Source organism: Dipteris shenzhenensis, chromosome 4 (genome assembly GCF_047967505.1).
Source record: "Dipteris shenzhenensis isolate YYH24624 ecotype China chromosome 4, Dip_SZ_1.0, whole genome shotgun sequence".
Classification (NCBI taxonomy): Eukaryota; Viridiplantae; Streptophyta; class Polypodiopsida; order Gleicheniales; family Dipteridaceae; genus Dipteris; species Dipteris shenzhenensis.
The window spans coordinates 44406117-44419150 of NC_141599.1; the positions used below are offsets into that span (position 1 = coordinate 44406117).

Below are 13034 nucleotides of genomic sequence, written 5' to 3' on the forward strand. Positions count from 1 at the left end.
TGGCAGCCCAACGCCAGACTTTAGATACAATACAAAGTACAACGGTGGACAGGTCCCAACAATTGAAACATGCTTTGAAACCAAGAACAAACTAAGATGGACAACACCCCATCAAGATGAACATATTGATGCTTCGCATGCCAACCAACACACACTTTGAAAACTAAGACTCCATCAAGGTGAATATATTCAACCAAGGCAAATAGATTACATAAATATATTGGTGAACTGGCATGCCAAGCTGGTCTTGGTTTATCTTAAGTTTACATAAATAGATCGCATCAGTGCAACATTGATTAAATCTAACAGAAAACACGTGTAACAGGTAAGCCCTTTCAGAAAAGCTCCAAAAGGTACTCAGAAGGCTGAGAACTCTACCCATATGTACAACTATCCAATTCCCTGTAATTATTTGAACAGCAGGCCAATGGTAAGACCAACAAACACTGAGGACAAAAGAATATGTTAGTTCCCAGTTAGAATACAAGAGACCCTGACAGGTATATATCCTTCGTTTACACAAGATTATAGTACAAGTGCTTCATCCAAAGGTCTGACTATATACAATACCTCTGTAGTTAAGATCAATGCCTTACTGGTGGGTATATGGTATACATTATATCTGATAACTTCACCTGTTACATCATGTACCAAATTAGAAAGAAACAATGTGAAGTGTGAAAAGCAGGTGACAAACATAAGAGTGTCATAAATGAATTTTATGGAAAATCTGATAAATTTTAGACCGACTTGGTTTCCAGACTTATCTCAGCCAATATTTAGACTGACATTGTTTTCAAACTTGCCTCAGCGAATTTAAATCCTTGCTTTTTTTAGAACAGGAAAGCCACTTTGCAATATGCAGCTGTTTCCTTCCTCAAAATCCCTTTCTGAGATGTTGTGTCTGCTTTGCATGATGTCAATATATTTGAGGCGTCCTGTGTAACACAATCCAATGATATTAGAAAATGTGAAGAGCATGAGAAAGGATGATCAAGAAAAAAACGCATGCATCAATGTTCTCACAATGTAAACATTCATAGACTGATCCACCTTGTGAATAAGGTGAACAAAGTAATTCCAGAAAAAGAGGGTAAAACTTACAGGGAAGACTACCCAAAATGCAATCCTAAATGATCGATAGATTATATTATTGATACCCAACCTTTCTTTGTTGAATGTTCCCACTTAGTAAGGCACAATTGAAACCTCAACTCATGGCCAAACGTGAGGGAAATCCTACAAATTAAAAATGCAACAGTGAAACACCCGAGAAGAGTAGAGTATGTTTTAGATGATTACAGGCCTGGAAACTCTGATGTTTTACAGACTAATATGGACCAGAATTATCACAGTGAATTAAAGCCATGCTGTTTTATGGCTGTGACAGCTGATCTCCACTCTTTCTGAACTTTTGTACGTTCAAAGAGAACAGAGCAATCAAGGGACTTGCAGCCAGTTCCTTCTTCAATATCCTTTGCATCGCCCCCTCCGCAGTGTCTGCAGATCTGAAAATTCACGAATGAAATAGCATGGAAAGTTGAGTGTACATCTAGGAGCATCTAAAGAAAAGCATACTTAGCATGACTTTTTTCATATCTCAACTGTAATTTGCTATTTGTAAATCAAGAGGGGGTTAAAATATGTGTATCAAATGATAATACAATTCTAAATGTGAACCTCTTTGTTTGAAAAGATGCTAGCATTTAGCTATCTCCGGGTCACAGTCACCACGAAACCTTTCACTGCACGGTTCAGAAACACTTCAATATGAAACGTTTCAGGGAAACTCTGAAATCTTTGCCAGTGACATGTCTACCACGTAATTTTGTGTGTGTGTGCACGCGCGCAAGCGCTTCTCTCCGGCAATCATTTTATGCTTGTCCTCGGGTGAGGGAACTTGACTATCCTGCCTTCTTGTCATATAATGAGATCTCTTAATGTTTGTAACTAGCTGTCCCTTTTTCCTTTGGGACTGCTTTTTTAATAAAATTACAAATGGATTTCACCAAAAGAAAAAAAAGGTGTGTGTGCGTGCACGTGCATGTGTAGAGATGAATCCAGGAACATTAACAACACACACACACACACGTGTGTGTGTGTGTGTGTGTGTGTGTGTGTGTGTGTGTGTTTTTAAGCGTTCTCAGCAGCAATCTTTCTTTGATTGCTTGCAGACTCGCCAAATAGATCAGGATGTATATTTGGTTTTTACTGATTTTTTCTAGCGCCTCTTTTCTGAGGTGACTATTCTTGTAATATAATCAATCAAAGCTTTCACTTTTTTTTAAAAAGTGTGTGAGTGTATTTAATTACTTTTCTATATATGTGTGTGTCACACGAAACACATATCCACTTGCTTGTTAATTCATTTATTGCATATCTTTATTTTCTGAAATTTCAAGTTCTTTAAATTAGGATGGTTGCTCTAGCATTTGAGAGTGGGCACCAATTGAAGAGGTAACGGGAATTAGTGTCTCACAAGTTGAGACTACAACCAACCCAAGTTACCCAAACATGGAACCAATCAAACGCATAGAAAGCATACAGACCCAGCAATTGCTGATGTGGCATTCTGACGCGGCACGCTAATGTGGCGCATTGACATGGCAGTCAAGAAATGGCGTTGGACACATGGCAGCCATGAGGTGGCACAGGACACATGGCAGCCTGTGAGATGGCACAAAACATGTGGCAGAGTCCTGCATGACCCATAGCACCACCTGTCACTGCAGGACTCAGTCTCTGAAGCAGCCCAGCCTCCTGCATCTATAACAGGAGACCCATCCCTTCACTGTGCACGCTCTCCCCCCTCTTGACATGGCATGCAGATGTGGCAGCCATGGCGTAGCATTGGAGCATGGCAGCCCATGAGGTAGCATTAAAATGGCAATGGACATGTGGTAGGGCCAATTGTTACTACATGGACTCAGTCTCCACACAGCCCACCACCATCACCTTCTATTTGAGGCGTTTCCATTCCCTTCATACCATTTTGGGCCCAAATTCCCATGCCTAAAGCAACCCCTCCTCTTGTATCTATAAAAGCAAACCCATCCCCTTCATTGTGCACACTCTCTCCCCCTCTTGCTGATGCATACTCTCCTCCTCCTGCAGCAGCTCCTCCAGAGCAGCAGCCTTCTGCAACAATTGCAAGATCATTTCTTGTCAAAGGAATGCAAAAGAGACATGATGGTGCAATGGGATATACTTTGGCAATGACAAGACAAGAAAGGTTTGAGAGCATGTTACTCGCTTTTGGGACACTTTACTTAAAAGTTCAAGCTTTAAGTAAAAAGGATTTGGTGGAGCAACAAAGGAAATTTCATGTGGGGTTGGGAAACTCCATTCAAAACGAAGTCGACAACATCAGCCCCATGCCTCTAGATGTGGCACTAAAGGTTGAGAAGAAGCTACTCTTCTCCGGCAAGTGCAACCCAAAGAAGAGGAGCTTCCAAAAAGAATTCAAGAAAAATCAAGGAGCATCCAACAGACCACCTCAAAAGCATGTCCATCAAGAGAAGTCTTCTAATACCTCGTCTCATCAACAAAAGCAAAGGAATAGTCCAAAGGTCGGTGCACAATTTCTATGAGTGTCCCCAAAAGAAAGCTGACAAAGCAAACAAGGAGGCTTTGAAGATGGCAGCGGCAACCCACAACATGGAGACTCCCCCACAAAAAGATGAGGATTCATCAATCCATAGTTTGCTCAAAACTTGGGAGCAAGTAAAAGATCTTTCAGCATTTTCTTGCTGGATGATGGTGCAACACATGACTTTATATCATATCAGTTAGCATAAAGTTTGGGCATAGCTACTAAAGACAAAGGTGAAGCACAAGAGGCACTTGGTTTTCAAGTGTCATGAAGAAAAGGTGTGTCCTCTCACTAGCAAACTCAAGGTTCACATTCAAGGTTATCTTGATCACCTATCTTTTATGATTGCTCCAATCTAAGGTGTTAATGTCATACTCAGAATGCCTCGGCATAAGCAAGCCAATCCTCGAATTATTACGCAAAGAAGTAACTGACCATTCACCTTAAGCTAGAATTGATTACGCAAATAAGTAATTGTATAAATACTATTTGTTTTCTTAATAGCTAGAGTTTCAGGAAATACTTTTCCCATGGTAGGCCATTCACAACCTTCAGCAATTGTTAGAAAAGAAATATGTTCTTTCCTTATTTATGTTGTTGAAAAGGAAGTTCCAGAAGAGATTTCTACAGATCCACCCAGTCAAGGAATGCTAAACTTACTTAAAGAATTTTCAAATAGTTCTCGCAAGAGTTGCCTAGTCAACTTCCACCAAAAAGGCCTAAGATTGACTTAGTTCTCGGATGTTCTCCACCCAATAGACCTCCATACCAAGTTAGTCAAACCCAACAAGATGAGATCTTCAAGCAAGATCAATAACTTTTGGGGAGGCCTCGTCCAATCCTAGTCGTTCCCCCTTTTGCTCTCTTATCTTGCTAGCCTTAAAGAAAGATGCATCTTTCGAGATGTGTGTAGACGATGTGTGTAGACTATAGAGCCTTAAATAAACACACCACCAAAAACTAGTTCCTTATTTCTCGAATAGATGACATTTTTCTCATCTTGGAGGATCTACGTATTTTGGCCAAATAGAGCTTATCATCAAGTTTGAGTAAAACCTAAAGATATCCATACAACCACATTTCGACCAACTTTCAGAGTATCTAGTAATACCTTTTGGCCTTACTAATGCCCCAACCACCTTCAACAAGCTCATCAAACAATTATTTAGAGATCATCAAGAATTCATGGGAGTTTTCTCCGATGACATTCTTATCTATTTTCAATAAGAATGAGGAGGAACATAGAGAGCATTCGCAACTATGTTCAGTTTATCAGAAAAAACCATTTTGATAAAGGATAAAGACAATGAATGCTTCCTTACAGGAATTCCATTTTTTAGAGATGTTGTCGCTCTACATGGTCTAACCAAGAAGAAGGTTAAGTTTAGATGGAATCTGAAAAAGAAACAAGCTTTCAAAAGCTGAAACATGCCTTAACCACAGGCCTCAATTTGATCGTTCCTAACATACAAGAACCCTTCTTGGTAGTAGCCGACACTACTAGTGACTTATGAAGTAGAAGATGAGGTGACATCTCTTAAGGATATATATGCAGAGATGTTAATTTCTCTCAAGTATGGACACCACTCACCACACCTACTATATCAATGATTGATACTTAGACAAGCAAGAGAAACTATGTATTACAAAGGAATAACAAAAGGTTACAGGTCTGGCACTATTGCTTACATTTCAACATGTATGATGGAGGAAAACCCAAAGACTACAGCAGTCATTGCCTATTCCCAAAAGACCCGTCTCAAAGACTGGGTTCTTGAATCAGACGATCACCACACACACACACACATCCACACACTTACTCTTTTTTTTGGGTGAAATCCATTTGTCATTATATTACAAAGAACAATCCCAAAGAAAGGGACAACCAGCTACGAACATCAGAAGATGTCATTATATGACAAGAAGGCAAGATAATGTAGATCCAATGCATGTAGGCGATCATAAAATGATTGTCGTATAGAGATGCTCAGAAAAACTGATAATTAGCCAATGATTGTCATATAGAGATGCTCAGAAGAAGCAGATCATAGCCCTGCTTCACGAGATGAAAACTAAACAGCAAGAAATTCTTGCCAAAGGAAGCATTGGGGAAACGAGCCTGGAGTCGTTGCTGTACAAGAAGCAAGAAATCATGAGACTTTGGGCAAATGTGGCATAGCCTCTCGAATACACACACACACACGGGTGGGCGCTTTTTTTTGTGAGATCCAAATAAATCTATTAACAGAAGTTGTCTCCAAGAAGGAGAGCAATTACATCTTTAGAAAACTTGCATATATGTCAGATACTTAGAGTAATCCAACTGGCCCACATGCAGACAGTCAAAAGGACTGCCTGAGGGACGCTCGAAAAAAAGAGAACTTAATGGTTTCTCTCCTTCCAAATAGTCCATAGGGCCCAATAGCGAACCCAAGAAAAGAAAAGCGATGACTATGCCAGAAGACCAGAACAGTCACACACACACACACACACACACTTCTTCTTCTTCTTTTTGGGTAAAACTTTTTAAAATTTTGCATTAAGAAAGCATTTACATTCATAGCTGTCCCACAGTGGGACAGCTAGTACTCATAACAAAATACTGACAACTAAAAGAAGTAAAAGCTGCTCCAGTAAAGAATAGCTAGTGTTATTTATTGATAGTTATAGTTATAAATCTATGTATATTATGTATTTATACATACAACTTGTATTTGAATGTTTATGGTACATAGACTAGGAGAAGAGAAATGGTTAAAATAAACATTGTTCAAATGTTAAATCAATAGTAACCAGTTTCGACAAAGGTTGAAACCTTTGAGAGTTGATGAAACTTACAATCTACAACTAGCTGCTGTTACTTCAAACTGCAATAATCTCAAGAAATCTTTAAAGACCTACTACTAACTGCAGTTTTTTTTCTCTAAACATATGCATTTTAGAGGTTTCATTGAGATATTTTAAAGGCTGAAGTTTCATTGGAATATACTCTATTGAAAATTTTAAATGTTAATCAAGGCTGAGCATCCAGGTCTCCTGAAAGACTATGCTCCAGGTATAACCAATTTTGCATCAAAACACGGCCACCAGCTATATTAGAAAATTGACAGATGATGTGAATAAATGAAGGAAACATAAGGAACAACTCCCTTCACGTTGGTCATTTCACTTGTGGCTCTTCTGCATGCATATATATTCGATTATAATTTCATACACTAAGAGTTTCAAATATTTGCTTAGCACAACAAAGAGAGATTTCAGGGGATGCACACTCACTGCTTCGAGGTGCTTGAACTCCCTTTCCAATCGAGATGCTCTTCCAAAAATACTACTTCCGACAACAATTTCATTGCCTGAACAAGTATCACAGACTGCACTGGAAGCATTGATCAGGTCTCCACATACCATACAATGTTGTGAAAGGTAGTAATGATCTATGGTACGTCTACATGATGACTTGCTCTGTGCATTATTTTCATCTGTTATGACCTTTTGAACATTCATATCCCTTGACAGTTTCCCAAGGTTTGAAAATGAGGTGAGAATGGGCCTCTTTGTTATTGGTGCACGAAATGGACGAGGCATGTCACTGTACCAAGCATGCAAATCAACACCAACAAGACCAAAAACCCTTTGCAATGCAGGAATGATTTGCTTTGTGATATAGTATGTGTCGTGTAGCCGTAATGGAGAATTCATATTGAGAAGAGCATGGGGATCAACAACCATATCAACAAGGCGCGCACCCGGTTCTCCATGGACCACGGCATAGGGTATTCTCTCTCCATAGTGAGGCTCTGCTCGAGGATCAATAGACATAGCTTTGGTCGCCACTATTGCTGCTGGAGGTAAAACTGAAGCCCTTGCACTATAGCTGCCCAGACGAACCTCCTTGGCAAAGATAAAATCCTTGACAGAAATGCGGCCACTCGAAATTTTAACCCACTGCCTTTGCAAGTACGATTTCACCTGCTCATTTCCATGTCAAGTATAAAAACTCACTTTGATAGACCAGATATGCACACCAAGCTCCTCATGCAAAACTCTTGTTCACAACACATGCTATAACAGAAAAATGTACCGATCTGCATGAGAACTGCTTGCAAACAGTAACTCAAGGTGATATCTAAATTTCTTTAGAGACTATAACCAGATCCAGAAGGATGTTAAAACTAAAGCTATAAAAGTAAAATATATCGTTTCCTTACATTGATGATTACGGGATCAAGCACAGCAGGTACCCTGCCCCCACCCCCCCCCCCCCCAAAAAAAAAAAAAAAATTGTGAAACTTTGAAAAGCAAATATGAGGGCTGACTTTTACTGTAGCAAACTACAATTTGTGAACTAATTGAAATAGCTTCTGATAAATTTTACATGTCATCGTCAAACCTCGATGGCTTTTTAAAAACTTGTAGTCCATGACAAGATTTGGCTTCAAAATAGCGTCATCGGTAACCATCAATGCTGTCCTCAATCTCTATATGCGACGGACAGTATCAGTCTACCCGCTTTACAGATAACGATCGATCATGAGTAAATGTCTAAGGATCTCTAACTTTGGCAAGGCAACAAACTTGCTTTTCCTTGAATTGTAAACAATATTCTCTTCTTGGTGAAGAAGAAAGGGAGAGAGGCAGACCTGATGTGAGAAAAAGAAGAAAAGGTGAGGAGAAAGCCCTGGTTTTTGGGACAAGAAGGTGATTGAGAAAACGTATTATAGTTTAACTCTATAGATCAATGTCTCACACCTTTATAACAGAGACATTTAAAACTTCAACAATGAGGACCATAAGCACAATTATGCATAGAGTTTGAAGTCTTTACAGGCAGATTCTCATGCACACATTAATAGATAGCTGCAACCTTTCGAAAATATATTCCTGATCATCACTAATTCTGCATTTTTTCTCTCTGTACAGCTGAGGTGGAAATTCAAGGAATGTTTCATAGGGCATAAATAGGCTAAGATAAATGTTGATCGCACCACTCACTTGTGATACATCTTGCGTTTCAAAAAGTATTCTCAACGATCGTTCCAAGGTTTTAGAAACAGCACCACAACTGTCCCGCCGAACCGTTTCGATTCCCTTTGCATCAAAACTTGGTCTGACTTGTTTGGGGTTCTCATAACTGTAACCGACATACCTCTTTTTTGTGAGTAGCACACATGGATGGTAAACCTTTTCCATTTTTAAAGTAACAGGATGTGGATTCATTGCCGTGACAGCCGATGCAATTTCCTCCCCTATCTTGAATGCCTCCTCTCTTGTCCGGCCCTTGAGAAGGACAAACATACTGCAATCACAGCAGTTTGAATCAAGTATTTAACGATAGAAACCATTTAAAGAAGAACATATTTTCAAATTGAAGCAGAAAACCGAAAAGACAACTTTTATTGAGTGAATTGTGAAACGGTTCATGAGCATATATATTTATGTCCTCAAATGTCTAGGGAGTCCAAAATGAAGTGTCCTATTGGGTGCATCAAATAAACACCAAAAAGGATTAACCTTTGCTGCCCCTGTGGTTGCCATATGGGTTGCCCACATGGCAACCTCTCTCAATACCTCTCTCCCTCCTGCCAAGCCCACTTCTCCTTGTGCCCACATGGCAGCCTCTCTCAATCCCTCCCTTCCCCCTGCTGGTCCCACTTCACCTCTCACAGGTGGGGAGTCAAAATCTAAAAGCCTTAGCCCCTTTGTGTTATGTTGTACTTTCTGTCTACTTCTACGGTCAATCAGAGTAGAAGTATTTTGGTAGGTTTGGTCTCCAAAGTATCAAGAAGATTCAGCCTCGATAGACTTGTATCTACTTTACTAAAAGAAAGATTGCATAGATAAGATGTCAGGGCAGCTGGGACAGCAAGGTCAGGGAGGAGTGGGACAGGGACGGGGGGGGGGGGGGGGGGGGGATAGTCTCCCCTGTTTTGGATATGTACTTTACCCAGCAAGTTGTAACTTTCGTCTTCTACTCTTTGATTTTACTCTATTTCATGAAAACAATCTTGTAGGTGAGGAGAACCAGGACAGCCAGGGTCCAAGTATGGGTTAAAAATGCTTGACTCCTTCGGGAGACATCCCAATTTTCAAGTCACTGTTATGTTGACACTTGGGTAGTGGCTTGAAATGCCTCAAGTCACAGGACACCAAGGAGGAGTTCGTTAGCCATCTGAATATGAATATGGAGCTGGATAGTCCTGAGATCACTTATAGGAACAGGCTGAAATTTCTGACCAAGGGAATGGGTGATATCCCAATGAATAATAATCCCATATGCCTGAGATGAGATACATTACAAACAAGTACTGTGTGTCAGATTCTTGCTAAATTTGCTATATATAAGTAAAATTTCAGATCAGTAAATAAACATAGGATGAGGAGGAATTCTTTATTCTAGACAAAGCAAATAGCATGAGTGTACTTGCAAAGAAGTAAGGCGCAGAAATTTGTACAAGCTGTACATTGATGTACCAACAACAAATGCAAGAGACTTCACAGATAATGACAACAGCTGGTTATGGCAAAAGAGATAGAGTCATATAACTTTTGAAAGTTGAAAAATTTTGCACAAGCAACACTACAGGATATATCATGCACCTGAGAAAGCAAGGAGGGAAACAACAAAGAGAGAACTCCAAAAAGCCATGTTTGGAGAAAACTCATATATTGTGGTAGGAGAGAGAGAGAGAGAGAGAGAGAGAGAGACGCATACATGTATAGATATATATACACACATACATACATATATCCATACATTTATTTATTTTATTTTATTTTTATTTATTGCTTATATCTCAATTTTTGTTACTATAGTTTTGTATTCATATATACCTTTATAAAAGTAGAATATATCCACAATCTTATATTTATATTTGTATTTGTATTGTTTTGTTTTTTAATTTATATTTGAATTCTCTATAGTTTTGTTTTCTAATTTACAGCTGAATTCTCAGCTTCAACATCGTCACCATCTTAACAGCATCAGCACCATCATTTTCAGCAACACCATCGGCATTGGCATCGATATCAGTGCCAGCCTCAACATGCCCCTCTAGCCTGACCGGCACCATACCCCCTTACGCCTCCTGACAGTACTCCTTGTCATCCCTACCCCTTAGCCAGCCAACATTCCCCTCTACAGACGGACTCACCTCTGCCATCTCCCAGATGTCCCCATAACAGTCTGCGTCTTCTACCGTCCCCACTACTCTGCCCATGGAAGTACGATCTTGAACGAGATCTTTAAATCATTGCAAGTGCTAAGCTATCCAGCCTCCCGTAGCCCTCGGATCAGAGATGTTTTGGTGACTTTCATTCATGAGGCCGTACGACACAAAGACCAGCTGCTCAGGGCACATAGACGAGATCAGGGTGTCCAGCTAGATTCCACTCCAAGAGTGATCACATAGGCCCTGTGACAAACTCACCGGCATTTCGATGCACTGATCAAGCTTGGTTATCTTCCCTCCATGATAACCAGATCAGGCATGCGTGTGGGTGTAACAGTGGCACTTGTCCGACGCAGGGCCACAGGTAGGAGACCACAGCAGACCATGCATACTGATCATTGCCAGCGCTCTATCATGGGTCTTAGGCCGACACATCCCTGTACATCACGGAGGATCACTACAGTGACACCACACCACAGCATCCTTGCTTCTGGTGCCCTCAAACACTTTGCACTTTGCACTAGTGATTTTATGTTTATGTTGCACTTGTCTTAAAAGTAGATGCCGGCTCCACCCATTCAGCTCATTGTACTCTCTCTCTCTCTCTCTCTCTCTCTCTCTCTCTCTCTCTCTCTTCATTCATGCATGCGTGCCTGTACATATATATATATATTATATTCCTCTCAACGTTTTATCTTTTAAAGCAAAAAGGGGAAAACAAGGGCATGCCTGTCCGTGTCTCCATAAACCACATGTGCTTTCCATTGTGAATTTGTGTTGACGAACTTGATTGCTCTCTCTAATGTATATCGACCGCTTTGCACAATACTATCAGCAAGCTCGGCACAAGGCATTCGGCCACTGAATCCAGCTGCTGCATAGCCATACGTAACATTTGAAATAAGCTTCAAAGCCAATTGCCTTGCATTGAGCACCTGAGGAAAAAACAAATGTCAATATCCAGCTGTCAAAAGCGCAACATGTTTCTTTTTAGGAAGGCTTCATAGCTTCAACTAAATTAACAATGAAGGTATGGTATTTTTAGTCCAAAAAGTTGAATGTTAAGAATGGCCCAGCAGGCATACTCGGTTAAAAATAGCAAATGAATGCAATTTGCATGACCTTGAAATGGTAGACTGATTTGTAGCCCCTGTTTTTAAAATACAAACATTATCCAGGAACAAGACAAAGCAATCTCATCATGAAAAAGAGAGGGGTTAAAAAAACCCGGACTCCATGATGCAGATGATGACGAGCCACTGCCTCTGGCAAGTTCTTTGTGCAGCTCTCTAGCAGAGTATATAACTCACACAGTATTTATATTCCATCCGCACACCATTCACAAGTCAAAGACTTACTCTTTGTAACACTTTCTCGGTGGGCTTCAAATTCTTCATTGACTTCTTTACCATGATCCGGGTTGATAATATCTCTTGTAGCAACCTTGGGAGAACACCTGGACAGACCTGAACCCATAAAAAAAGGTAAGCATTATAAAATCAGAAAGTGCACAAGGAGGAACAGCCTTCTAAAATGCTTTTGTTGACCAGAATAATCTTGAATACAGAGACTAGCTCTACACAATTGAATAGGCCTGCCAAAAGTAAACAAGAAGCAAGCAAGATTATTCATCTGTCGTGAGTCAGAATGCATTTTTATCCTCACACTAAAACAACTTGTTTTTCAAATTTTGCAATCTGTTGAAACTCTCTGAGATCCATGCCCCATCATTTTTAAACTCAAACAACCATGCAAGCGCACATGCTAGCTTGTTTTCAAAATACCAGGATTATAATTTTGAAAGGTGAGAGGGAATTGACCTTAGAAGCAACAAACATGACACCATTAGGTGTAAATGTCACACAGTCCTTAAGATCCTTCAAAACCCCCGCTTGGAAATCCAATGAAGTGACACCCAGAACTTTTGGGTTATCAGGTACAACGTTTCCTAGGCAAGTTGAAAAACACAGATTGTAAGCAATCATCATAGATGGGTACAGAGACTGGAAGTCCAATACAACCACTGGATCGGTATAGAATCTTGATTCTGGCTCCATTACAAGCGGCAGGCATTGCATTGCAGGTTGTGATGCCACCTGCACCGTGATGAAATAAAATTATCAAGTTAATGAGATTCTTCTGTTAAATCAAGGTATGGGTTAAGGCATCATGAAAATTTTAATGATGCCTGGATTGAAAAAAAAGATATAGGAAGCTTTCATTAAAGTGGGCTTTGTGTTCTATGGTGTGCTTTTTTTTCTGGGAGGTTGTTT

The 13034-nt window shown here is 40.0% G+C and overlaps 1 protein-coding gene across 1 annotated transcript in view; it reads right to left on the bottom strand.

Annotated features, from left to right (window-relative positions):
- Nucleotides 1-205: 205 nt before the first annotated feature.
- Nucleotides 206-13034, bottom strand: part of REV3 (recovery protein 3) — a 51004-nt gene continuing 38175 nt past the window's right edge. Inside the window, exons 17-24 of the mRNA XM_087373968.1 lie at nucleotides 12582-12857; nucleotides 12120-12227; nucleotides 11491-11696; nucleotides 8585-8888; nucleotides 6869-7561; nucleotides 1270-1508; nucleotides 807-938; nucleotides 206-635 (exon numbers count right to left, since the gene is read on the bottom strand). Coding sequence (XP_087230094.1) covers nucleotides 1350-1508; nucleotides 6869-7561; nucleotides 8585-8888; nucleotides 11491-11696; nucleotides 12120-12227; nucleotides 12582-12857 — 1746 coding nt within the window. The 3' untranslated portion in view covers nucleotides 206-635; nucleotides 807-938; nucleotides 1270-1349. The remainder of the gene's footprint in view (nucleotides 636-806; nucleotides 939-1269; nucleotides 1509-6868; nucleotides 7562-8584; nucleotides 8889-11490; nucleotides 11697-12119; nucleotides 12228-12581; nucleotides 12858-13034) is intronic.